Raw genomic sequence first — 11,479 nt, 5'->3', positions numbered from 1 at the left:
AAATGGGGATGAATCTGGCACGCCTGAGAAGGGAAGAGGTCAACATCGCGGGTCAATTGAAGAGAGCTGCTAGTGGAGTTGCAGCCCTCATGGGAATAAGGAAATCATGTTGGAAGGGTGGCACCTAACCAAATATGCTAAATTATAGAAGGAGGTGTGGGCTGAGTTTCTTTCAGGCATCTCTTCTACTGCCCCCACCTCACCCCCCCCCTGAACAAAATGGAACGTATATAGAAACTATAGTATAAACTATATTAAATATAGTATATAGTAGTAGCAGTATATACTTTATCAGTGTCCACCCCTCCCCCCCGCCGAAGAAAAGTCTGAAAGAAACACTGTGTGAGTGGTATAGAGACTCAGTGACCACACCATGACATGTAAATTTTGGGGGGGGGGGCGGTAGACTTTCTTGGGGGGGGGGGGGTGGGCACTGTTAAAAGTATATATTTTCTATATAAATTATATAAATTTCATTTCGTTCGGGGGGGGGGGGGGCAGTAGACTTTTTCGGGGGGGGGGGGGGGGGCCTGGAAGAAACTCTGTAGTTCGATAGACAAATAGTAGCCACTCTATTCGTTTATATTTACCACATGAAAACTAAATTGCTTCTGTCTTTTTTTTTTTTAATTGCCGGAAATACTATTAAAATCAAACAAGAACCACAACAGTTAGGATTTTAATATTTATTAGATCTAAACCACATGCCACATTATTTTAAAAATATTGGGCCCCTCGATTGCCTCGAATAATACAAAAAATAATGTAAAGTTTAAAGTTATAGCATATTTTATTTTTATATAGGGTATGACGCCGACGGGTAGAAAATATAATAGTTTAATTTAATTAGTAATATAAAAATAATGTAGGCCTATGCTTGTTTAATATTTATTGTTTGTTGATAAGTGCGTCAATATTTATTAAATTCAGCAGTTTACAGTTTCGTTGTACGGAACTCGCTTAAAACAATAAAATAGGTCTACCGAAACAAAACACGTTTCCTGTTTCATCATCTTGTTTCACAATCATCACAGATTTTTACAATTCTCTGTGATAATTTGTTGAAACTGAAAGGTAAAATGTGGGTTTTATACGTTCTTTGAATTGAACCGTTTGTAGAAAATAGTTCAAAATAATGTTTCTCTCATTAGACCATTTGATAACTCTAAAAATAAAATAAAAATTCACTTTAACTGAATGAATTGCTGTGACTAACTAAAAAAAAACAACAACAAAAAACGAAGTCAGTAGGCTAGCTGCTGTAACTGACAAAAAACTGAACTGATTTGGTCTCAGTCTGAGTTGGTCATTTGTTATTTGTACTGGTGGCACTCAGCTGCATTGTATCACATAGATTAGATAATAATACTAGGCCTCATAAAGTACTAATACTAATATTTTAACTACACTCAACTACACTATACTACACTCACACACTGAGTAACAGTTGTTGAGTTCAGTGACTGATGAGTACAGTGAGTACAGTTGAGTACAGTAATGATTGAATGTGTACATTGTTTAAATTGTAATATTTAAATATTACTAAAGAACTAAAAGAGTATAACTAATTGAGTGGTTGAGTTGTACAAAAAGTCAAGAATCAAGTTATTCAAGTATTTAGTAATAGGCCTAAATGGTACAATCAAATTGACTGCTCAGTTGACGTTGTAAAGTAGATAAGCCCTAATACTTTTTTTAAAATTAATAATTAGATGGGCTAAATTGAGAAATCTTGATTGATAGACGAATGTAATTAAATGTATCACAAATAAATGATTGTCATACAACTTCTTAAATGATGTCTTTTATTTGGGCCTACTGGATAAAAAAAATATTCTTGTTGTTTTAACTTTAATGCTTTATTTTGATACAGAGCATTTGACTATGTCGTTACTATGCCACATCACAACTTTAGGTTTCAATAATTTCAGAATTGGTTCCCATAGCAAAATTCTGAACTAAAAATGAAACGAAGTCAACCTAAGTGGGAACCTCCTTCAAACGAAGGAAAAACAAAATTAAAGCTTTTTAACAGCTTGACTCGACAAAAGGTAATTTTTGCATTATTGTTCAGTATGAAATATGATCAAAGAAATATTTTTTCAGTAGAATGTTCCTGACTCCACGTAGCTCTGATGGGTATCTAACTCATGTTTAGGGAAAATAAAGTTGGCTGGGTATAGTGCTGACCACATTATCTCTTCAAATGAACTATTTCATCTGCCCCATGAGTCTTGGGCACAAATGGGAAAATATGATGATTTTATTAGTTCATAATCTTTCACTTGTTGTTAGCTAGGAATAAAAGACAAAGCAACTGTACTAGAGATAGGTTCATAAAATGTTGAACTATTTTAAAACACAGACATTCAACAAATTACTCGGTTGGTATTTTTTGTCAAGCTTGTTTGTTTAAAAGCATTTTAGCAGATGTGTTTGAACATTACTCAGCAAACATTATGAACTTCAACATTTTATTCATTTGAGGGTACATATTGAGTTAAAAAAAGAAATGCATATAAGACTTACTATCTTTGTTAGGAACATAGTGCTGTATTGTTTCATAGAGTAATGTATGTATATATTAAATCAAATAGAGTTGTACTGGATTATTTTAGGTGTTATTGTCTCTTGTCCAATTGTGTGTTGTTTCTGTTGAGTTGTGTAGGGCAATTTTAAACATGTTTTTCCTATTCAGTATTTTGTAGTAAAGTACTTTATAAACTGGACTAAGATATTGTTTTAAAATTTTTTTTATTACAACTAGGAAGTCTTCATTCCACAATCTGGGAACACAATTAAATGGTACAACTGTGGCCCTACTGTCTATGATGCTGCTCACATGGGCCATGCAAGGTAGATTAACAATTATTTTAAACTAAAGTTCTTAAAAAAACTGGAAACAAAAATAATGTATAAGGAAATAAACATGGGCCAAGATAGGTAGATTAAAAGTTATTTAAATTAAGTTCTTAAAAGACTACAAATAAAAAATTTAAAAGGAAATAAAAATGGGCCCTGCAAGGAAGATTAACAACTATTTTAAACCAAGGTTCTTAAAAAAACTATCAATTTAAAATAAAATAAAATTTATTTTTAAAAATTTCTAATACTGACAATGTCTTCATTATTGTTTGTTTAGGTTTGAATCAACATTTTTTGTATTCCCCATAGGTCATACATTTCATTTGACATCTTGAGGCGAGTCCTGTCTGATTATTTCAAATTTGACATCTTTTACTGCATGAATATTACTGACATCGATGACAAGGTAACATAATGCTATGGCAAACCTTTTTTTACCTTGGTTATGTAACTTATTTTAAAAATATTTTTTTAGATCACACATAGAAGGTAAATATTTTGAGCAAGTTATTTGTATTGTAAAACACTCCTTAATTATGATTTGTTTACATACAATTCAATAGGAAATTTTTGTTGTGTATTTTGGTAGATTATAGTCAGAGCACGACAACAATATTTGCTGCAGCAGTACATTGACAGTAAGCCCAGCCCTGACCAGGTGAAACAGGACGTAGAATCTTCTTTAAAGGTGACACAAACAGCTCCTAACCAACTTTGTTTTGTTTTACTTTAGATGAAAAAATAAGATTAGATATGCAATTATTTTCACTTCATATTTAAAACAGAGCCTAATATAACCTAGACTTTAATTTTAAATGTCCTCTAATCAAATAAAACCTTTAACTATTGCTTAGGATGTAACAAAGCTAAAAAATAATTTTTTTATGTCTGCAGCGTTTAAATTCAAAGATAGCAGATGAAACGGACCCAGATAAACTCAACATGCTGACCAAAATGCAGCAAAAAGTTATGGCTCTAATGGACAGTGGAGATGCTGGACAAAATGTGAATACTGTAATATATCTTTTTTTAGAAATGCTGTGCTGCTAGCCCTTATAGAGTAGTTGGGAATGTGCAGCCTGCCCAATTAACCCTTTGGTAGCTGACTAAAACTAACATGTATGAGGTTTGATTGTTGGATGTTGTTGCTTCTCATCTGTATGCTCCAGATTAACTTTATTTTTATTTTCAAAATACTTTTCCATATTGTTTTATTGCATAGTTTAATTATGTAAAACCTGGCATGCTTTTTTATTAATATAAATTATGTGCTGTCGCCTGTGTTAAGATATAAATGAAATATATTTAAAAATAGTATCTTTATCCATGCTCGTTACTATCACCTAATTCCATCCTTTTATAATCTGTGTAGTGTTAAACTATAATTTATTGTTTTTTGATGATATTTTTTTGTTTTTAAAAGGCCTTTTTTAAAATCTATTTTTAACAAACTGTTTAATTTGAACACTATAACTATTATATAGAAATATAGATTATATAAGAAATATAGATTATTATATTTTGGTTTTTCCTCACTTTATTGTTTCAGTAGCCACCATTTATTTCCCAAGAGATCATTATTTACTTTACACTCAATGCTTTCTTTACTTATTTATGTGTATTATCTCACCTTTGGCAGGATTTGAGATAAAGTAATGTAATTTTCCTGACATAATATGTCCCTATAGTGTTAGCTTTGAATTCTATTTATACTGGTGTACATTTTGAGTAACTAAGTAATCATTATAGTTATGGCTTAATCAGAAGTAGGAAGTAAAACAGTAGCTAATCACCATTGGTTTGTGTTACACCAGGTTAGATTAGAAGAGATCAGTGATGTTCTGGCACCATGGCTAGACAAAACAAAAGGCTCAGGAGTCACAGACAATTCCATTTTCTCTAGTCTACCAAAGTACTGGGAGGAGGAGTTTCACAAGGATATGGAGGCGTTGAATGTAAGGCTTGGTTAAGTTCACACAATTTCTAAACTAAAAAAAGTCAAAAAGTTTATTTTATTTAATATTTTTTTTAATTGATGTTTTTTTTTTTTAGGTACTACCTGCAGATGTGCTGACACGAGTTAGTGAATACATCCCTGAAGTTGTTGAATACATTCAGAAAATCATTACAAATGGATATGCGTATGTCTGCAAATTTTAAAACGTTACCTTAAGTTTTTAAATCAAATAAATTTTACTTTAACTTAATTTGTTGTTTGAGTTGAGCTAACAATGTTGACTTACATTTGCCATTATATGAGCAGTAGCCCATTCATAAAATGTTTTAAATTATAATTACATCTTTTTAAAATTTGAGTACTTTATTTATTGTTGTCTCCTGTTTGTTTTTTTTAAATTATTTTTTAATTGTTATATAATATTATGAAATTTGATTTTGATTACAATATTTCATTATTAATTTTTTGAAGATAACATGTATTGTTACTCTTGATGAAAAAAAATGCTTTCTCACAGTTATGAATCTAATGGCTCAGTTTATTTTGACACAACTGCATTTGATACCTCACCCAATCATTTCTATGCAAAAATGGTACCAGAAGCATATGGAGACAAAAAAGCTTTAGCAGAAGGAGAAGGTAAAAATTATTACAGTTTTTTCAGTTAACCTGGCAATTCTGCACTTCCCACAAACAGTATTTACTGCTTATCTTTCACCTTTTTTATCTTGATGTTTAATTACACAACTTTTTGCCTTGTCACTTATAATTTTTTTTTTTTTTAATTTATATTGAATAAAGTTGGGCTTTAAAATAAAGCTACAGTTTTGTTAACCAGGTTTCCAAAAAAAAACAAAACAATTAAGGTACAAAAAAATGTAAGATAAAAACAAATCAAGTTATCAAAATGTAATGTTGTAGGTGTACTAAAAAAATTAAGGTACAGAAAATTGAAGTTAAAAAATGATGTGATCAAAATGTAATATTTTAGGTGAACTAACTGCCACAGAAAGCGGTGAGAAACGCAATGCTACAGACTTTGCAGTGTGGAAAGCTTCTAAACCTGGTGAACCATCTTGGGATTCTCCATGGGGAAAGGTTAGCCCACACAATTTTACCGTGTATAATAGGATGGTTTAGTTATAGAACACACAATGTTAAACTTGTAAGTATTGTGCATTACATGATTTGTCATATTACTCAGTAACAACATAGACAAATCAGGCTGCTTCATGCATGGAAAGATACCCTAGATTAGTGAAAAAACAATAGTTTTAAGTTTAGACTACCCATTTTAACCAATCACAATCGGTTTCAGGTATGATTCTGGTTCAAATGTCATCAATTGGCATACTAAAAACTTAAGATTTTTTACATTTGTGAAGATTCATTTGTAGTTATTTTACTTTATTGAAAAATTGCTACAATATGAAACGAGTCCCAGAGTCTATCCAGCTGTTATTGGTACCTGATTCGCATTTTGGGGAAAAAGACGGCTGGGCATAGTGCTGATCACACTATCCCCTTGTGTGCCAAGGTCATTGAAACAGATTAAATCTACTGCATCTGCCCCATGAAATCTACTGCATCTGCCCCATGAAATCTACTGCATCTGCCCCATGTTTCTTGGATATGAACTGGGAAAGATGATGATGAAACAAAGATGTTGCTAACATACTGTATTGTGTATTTTATTTATTGATGATCTCCTCTCAGGGCAGACCTGGCTGGCATATTGAGTGCTCTGTGATGGCCAGTGATGTTTTGGGAGAGTCCATGGATATCCACTCCGGGGGTTTTGACCTCAAGTTTCCACATCATGACAATGAATTAGCGCAAGCAGAGGTAGGCTGTCATTAGTTCTATTAATCTACCCCACTGGATAATTCAATAGATTTATGTACAGTTTTAATATGCTAAAGAGGCTGAAAACGTGTGGTAAAGTACATTTCAATCTCAGGAATATATATTTTTAGTACTCTATAGATGTACTTACTTTGGTATGTTGGGATTCGTTAACCTTATTTTTTAAATGTATTATGACCATAATGTATAATTCTATTCCTATAGACTTGTTTTAAAATATGACATTTTTCACAATATAACTTCTTTTTATTGAAAAAATTATGGCTACAAATGTATGCAGGTGGTGGGTTGCTATTTTTTTAATTTATTGTTCTTGTTTTGTAATGTACTGAAATTATTCATTGTAGGCATATTTTGAGCATGACCACTGGGTGCGCTATTTTATCCACTCTGGTCACCTAACAATTGATGGCTGCAAGATGTCGAAATCTTTAAAGAACTTCATCACAATCCGTGAAGTGTTAAACAAGTACACAGCCAGACAGATCAGGCTGCTCTACCTGCTTCATGCATGGAAAGATACCCTAGATTACAGTGAAAAAACAATGGATGTTGCCTTAGAATTTGAAAAGACATTGAGTGTATGTGTTAATATTTATTGTAATTATAATTTATTGTAATTAATAATTTGTAATTATAAACAACAAAATATCGTGCTGGTCATATTTTTTATAATCACTTTCTGTAGCATAAAATTCTATTAGTTTTGATAAAAGGATTTTCACTGAACAATTAAGGAAAAAATATGAGTCTCAAAAACTGAATACACGAAACTGCAAATTTAAACACAGCATTCAATAAAACTAGTTTTTTAGGGATGTTAATGAACATGAAGTAATTGCAATTAAAACTAATTAGAATGTTTAGAATGGTGTATTTTTTTAATGGGAGAGCTTATGTAAAACCTTTTATTACAGGAATTCTTCTTGAATGTAAAAGATTGTGTCCGGTCTGTGCCTTCATCTGGGACAGCTGCCTGGAGTAAATGGACTGAAGAAGAGGTCAAATTGAATGAAAAATTCCAAGCAAAACGGCAAGGAGTGCATGAAGCTCTTTGTGGTAAGTTTTTTTTTTACATCACTCTCATATTCATCTGCAGTCATTCCTATTGAGGATAAGGATGCAACCAAGCCTCTCCATCATAATCTTTTCTGGGTCATTCCTCCAAGCTGGGTCCATGACATTCTGGCTGCTTCTCCTTCTACAGCTGACCGTATCCAAATTTGTTTTGGCCTACATACTTTCCTCAACTCTCATATTGCTACTAATTAATAAAAAAATTTTTTTATTTACTTTATATTAGCCTAGTTTCATGATAATTTGAAGGAAATGATTCATTAAGAAATAATTTCTAATTAAAAAAAAACCAGATAATGTTGATACAAGGGGTGCCATGGATAACCTACGAGAACTAGTCTCCGTCGGCAACTCTTACATGTCAGCAGCCCGCAGCAAGCAACGAGTGGTGAACAGATCTCTACTGATGAACATAGCTGGCTTCATTACAGAGATACTAAAGGTACACACAAAATTACTTTTCTGTTGCAAACAGTTTTTGAATATGCAGATAAACATCATTCAATGTATAAACATAAGTGGATTTGACGATTAACCTTCAAGGTTCCAGCAATATTACCGTCAAATGGTAATAAACATTTAATAATGTTTGCATTATTTTTTAAGAATGTTAGGAGTGAAAGAAAAAGAACTACACCAAACAGATAAGGGGAGGCTACTCACTTAAACTAAATTTTTAATAAATAAGTGGATTTGGTTTTTTTCCAAGGTAGACAAATTTGCAGTAACTTTTTTTGTTGGGTGATCTGCAGACTTTTGGAGCTATCCCTAAAGACCAGAGTATTGGATTTCCGCAAGGTGGATCACAGAGTACTAATGTGAGTTAACATAACTAACCATAATTACTTTAAATAGCAATATTTTTTTTATTTTATCAAACTCACAATTTCCCAAGTTTTTTATACAGTATATTTGTAACTCTATTAAATAACTTCTATTACAGGTGGAAGAAGTTGTCATGCCTTATCTTTCTGCTTTTGCTGACTTCAGAGATAAAATCAGGTCCATTGCAAAAGAAACCAAAGGTTAGTAATTAAAATTCAAAAAGAGAAGGGGTGATTGTTAATTTGTGTTATTGGGTTGGGAGGATGGGGATAAGAATTGTCTTTGTCCTTTAAATTTCCTTCAAGCTAAAATCATAAGTGCTGGCGTGGTTGGGCGAGCGAGCGAATGGTTTCTAACTCCATAATTTCTGAGTTTGGACACCTGGTGCAGAGGAGGCTCTTTAGCTGGGGACAGCAACCCATCTAGGAGAGAAAAACCCCAAAATCAAACAACTGTTGTCTTACACTGAATATTGTTGTGAGGCGGACAAAGGTTATGGTAGCAATTTAAATACAAAAAGAAAAGTAGGCTGAAGTTGGAGTCAACTGGGCATAGATTGTATAATTTGTTGACCCATAATACTAAATTGTGTTGGAGGAAATCCCCTTCAACAGAAGTACAGTTAGGAATGAAGAAATAATTAAAATCATAGCAGTTTTTTGTCAGAAATATGGTTATTTAAAGAAGAAGGGTGGATAGTCTTGCATTTTGTTATAGGTGGTGAAATTGTCTTAAATTGTGTGATATCATTTACAAAGAAATTGTTTGCAATAGCAAAGTCAGCCTAGAAACTTTCCGCTTCATAACACTATAATAACCCAGTCATTCTAGCTGATTAAAAACTAGGGTTTATTTACTTTTCATGACGGTTTTAAGAACAATTATCATCTTTACTTGTGTCTATTTTCATTCAAGTTTGATTACACATTCTCTTGAATCATTACACACTTTTAGCTAATACTACAAGAAAAGCTAACTAAATTTTTCTTACTTGTTGTAACTAATAAATTCAATAGTAATTTTTATATTGTTCAATTTTCATTCAGATGTCGCGGTTTTGAAAGAATGTGATAAACTTCGAGACACAGTTCTGCCTGAACTTGGTGTTCGACTGGAGGATCACGAGGGTGCTCCAACAATCATTAAACTTGTTGACAGAGAAACATTAATGAAAGAAAGAGCCGAAAAACAGAGGGTAGGCTTTCATATTTTAACGGAAAATATACATTGGAATGTCTAAACCAGGAATACAAATGATAAATTTGTACTGTAAGATTTGATAATGGTATTACTCTTCAAAGTACTCTTATATTTCTTTTTAACAGTTGGAAGAAAAGAAATTATTAGAAAAAGAAAAGCTTAAACAAGAACAGGTAAGATCTTGATTTGCCATTTATATTTATTATTTAACTTTAGTGTGTCTCATTCCCTTTGTTTTCTCAAAAGCTATTCTTTAAAAAAAATATTGATGAATAGCTTATAGGAAGAAACAAGGTGAATCTATAGCTAGATCTTTATTTCGGTTAGTGAAAACAGTGTATTGTTTTACCTATCATTTAGACTTGGCATCTAAGTTTTCAGCTCTGTGTTTCCCTAACATGTATGTTCTTGTGATCTGTTCTGTACAGCTGGCTAAAGAAGCACAGAAAAGAATCCCGCCATGGGAGATGTTTAAAAAAGAAACAGACAAATATTCCAAATTTGATGAAAAAGTAAGAAAATAAACATAGTAATCTTTTAAAATTTAAAAATGCGTTATTTAAAATTTTAAGTAAACCATAAATGAAAGTTGTTCTTGCGTTTTCTTTTAGAACTATATTGAAAGATTGACTTTAAGAAGTCAGCAAAAGAACATGTACTTCCCCATACATTTTAACAAAATCCTCAAATAGTTCACACCATTATACCATTAAAGGGAAGTAATGCCACAGCAGGGGAATGAACTCAACTCTAAAATTTATTATCCCCTCTAATTCACTACCCCAAGGTTTCTAAACTATTTCTAATCTAATCTTAGAATGATTAGTGATAGAGTATTTCATCACTTATGTATAGATAAAAGCTGTTTTATCTAGTAGTAAAAATTGTTTTTAAAGTAAAAAAAAAAAAAAAAAAAAAAAAAAAGTAAGATATGAAAAAAATGTGCAACAGATTTTCTCTTCTGTTCTTTTATATTTTAAATTATTTTTTTCAGGGAATACCCACACATGATACTAAAGGTGAAGAGATTGGAAATAAAGCCCTAAAAAAATTGCTAAAACTGTACGGAATTCAAGAAAAGAAATACAATGATTACCTCAAATCTGTGAACCAATAAAAAAAAAAGCATGAAATAAACAATGAATCCACAGCCTGCAACATTCTGGTTATACAGATTGTTTTCAAAACTGATGCATCAGCTGGTGCAACCATGGCAATTAAAAACTTACTGTATTTATCTGGCTTCTTTATAAATACTTTCATTAACTTTTAACTTATCCAATGTATTTTATTTCAATTGTTTGACTTTGGTGATATTTCAGTGAAATTTGTATTTAACTTGAACATTGCACAATAAATTGACTAATTTTCTTTTGGTAACAGCTCATCAATTGTCATAGCTCTTATGTTTTAAAAATCCTCCACAATAACCAAGCAATAAAATGCAGTCATACACTAGTACTAGTTCCAACAAAACATTCACTGTAATATTATGACTATTATGAATGAATATCTAAATTATTTAATTCATTCAAAGGTAGGTGGATTTTTTAAGTACAGGGTCCTATAAGTAATACAGGAATAAAATTTATTTTAAAAGTTTGATCTGGTTTACTAAATGTCCAATTTATTCTCTTAACTGATACATTTACAAGTAAAATGTTTTCATCCACTTATGTTGAAAATAAA

The 11,479-nt window shown here is 31.7% G+C and overlaps 1 protein-coding gene across 3 annotated transcripts; it reads left to right on the top strand.

Moving 5' to 3' along the window:
* The first annotated feature begins 968 nt into the window (after positions 1-968).
* LOC131949151 (cysteine--tRNA ligase, cytoplasmic) lies at positions 969-11,177 on the top strand. Of its 3 annotated transcripts, none has more exons than XM_059310926.1 (20): positions 969-1,074; positions 1,932-2,051; positions 2,768-2,856; positions 3,175-3,271; positions 3,455-3,553; positions 3,760-3,879; positions 4,680-4,820; positions 4,918-5,006; positions 5,340-5,461; positions 5,814-5,920; positions 6,539-6,667; positions 7,036-7,269; positions 7,606-7,747; positions 8,059-8,207; positions 8,518-8,583; positions 8,709-8,790; positions 9,637-9,785; positions 9,916-9,963; positions 10,219-10,302; positions 10,785-11,177. In XM_059310926.1, the coding sequence occupies exons 2-20, from the start codon at positions 1,965-1,967 to the stop codon at positions 10,905-10,907; spliced, it is 2,157 nt and encodes a 718-aa protein (XP_059166909.1). In that variant the 5' UTR covers positions 969-1,074; positions 1,932-1,964; the 3' UTR covers positions 10,908-11,177. The 3 variants fall into 3 exon arrangements, with proteins under 3 accessions (XP_059166909.1, XP_059166910.1, XP_059166908.1); XM_059310927.1 differs by having other exon boundaries at positions 986-1,081; positions 3,760-3,870; XM_059310925.1 differs by having other exon boundaries at positions 986-1,081.
* The last annotated feature ends 302 nt before the right edge of the window (positions 11,178-11,479 follow it).

Source organism: Physella acuta, unplaced genomic scaffold (genome assembly GCF_028476545.2).
Source record: "Physella acuta isolate Inbredline_101_S28 unplaced genomic scaffold, ASM2847654v3 ptg000676l, whole genome shotgun sequence".
Classification (NCBI taxonomy): Eukaryota; Metazoa; Mollusca; class Gastropoda; family Physidae; genus Physella; species Physella acuta.
The sequence above is the reverse complement of the archived record's forward strand: the minus strand, read 5'-3'. Positions and strand labels throughout refer to the sequence as shown.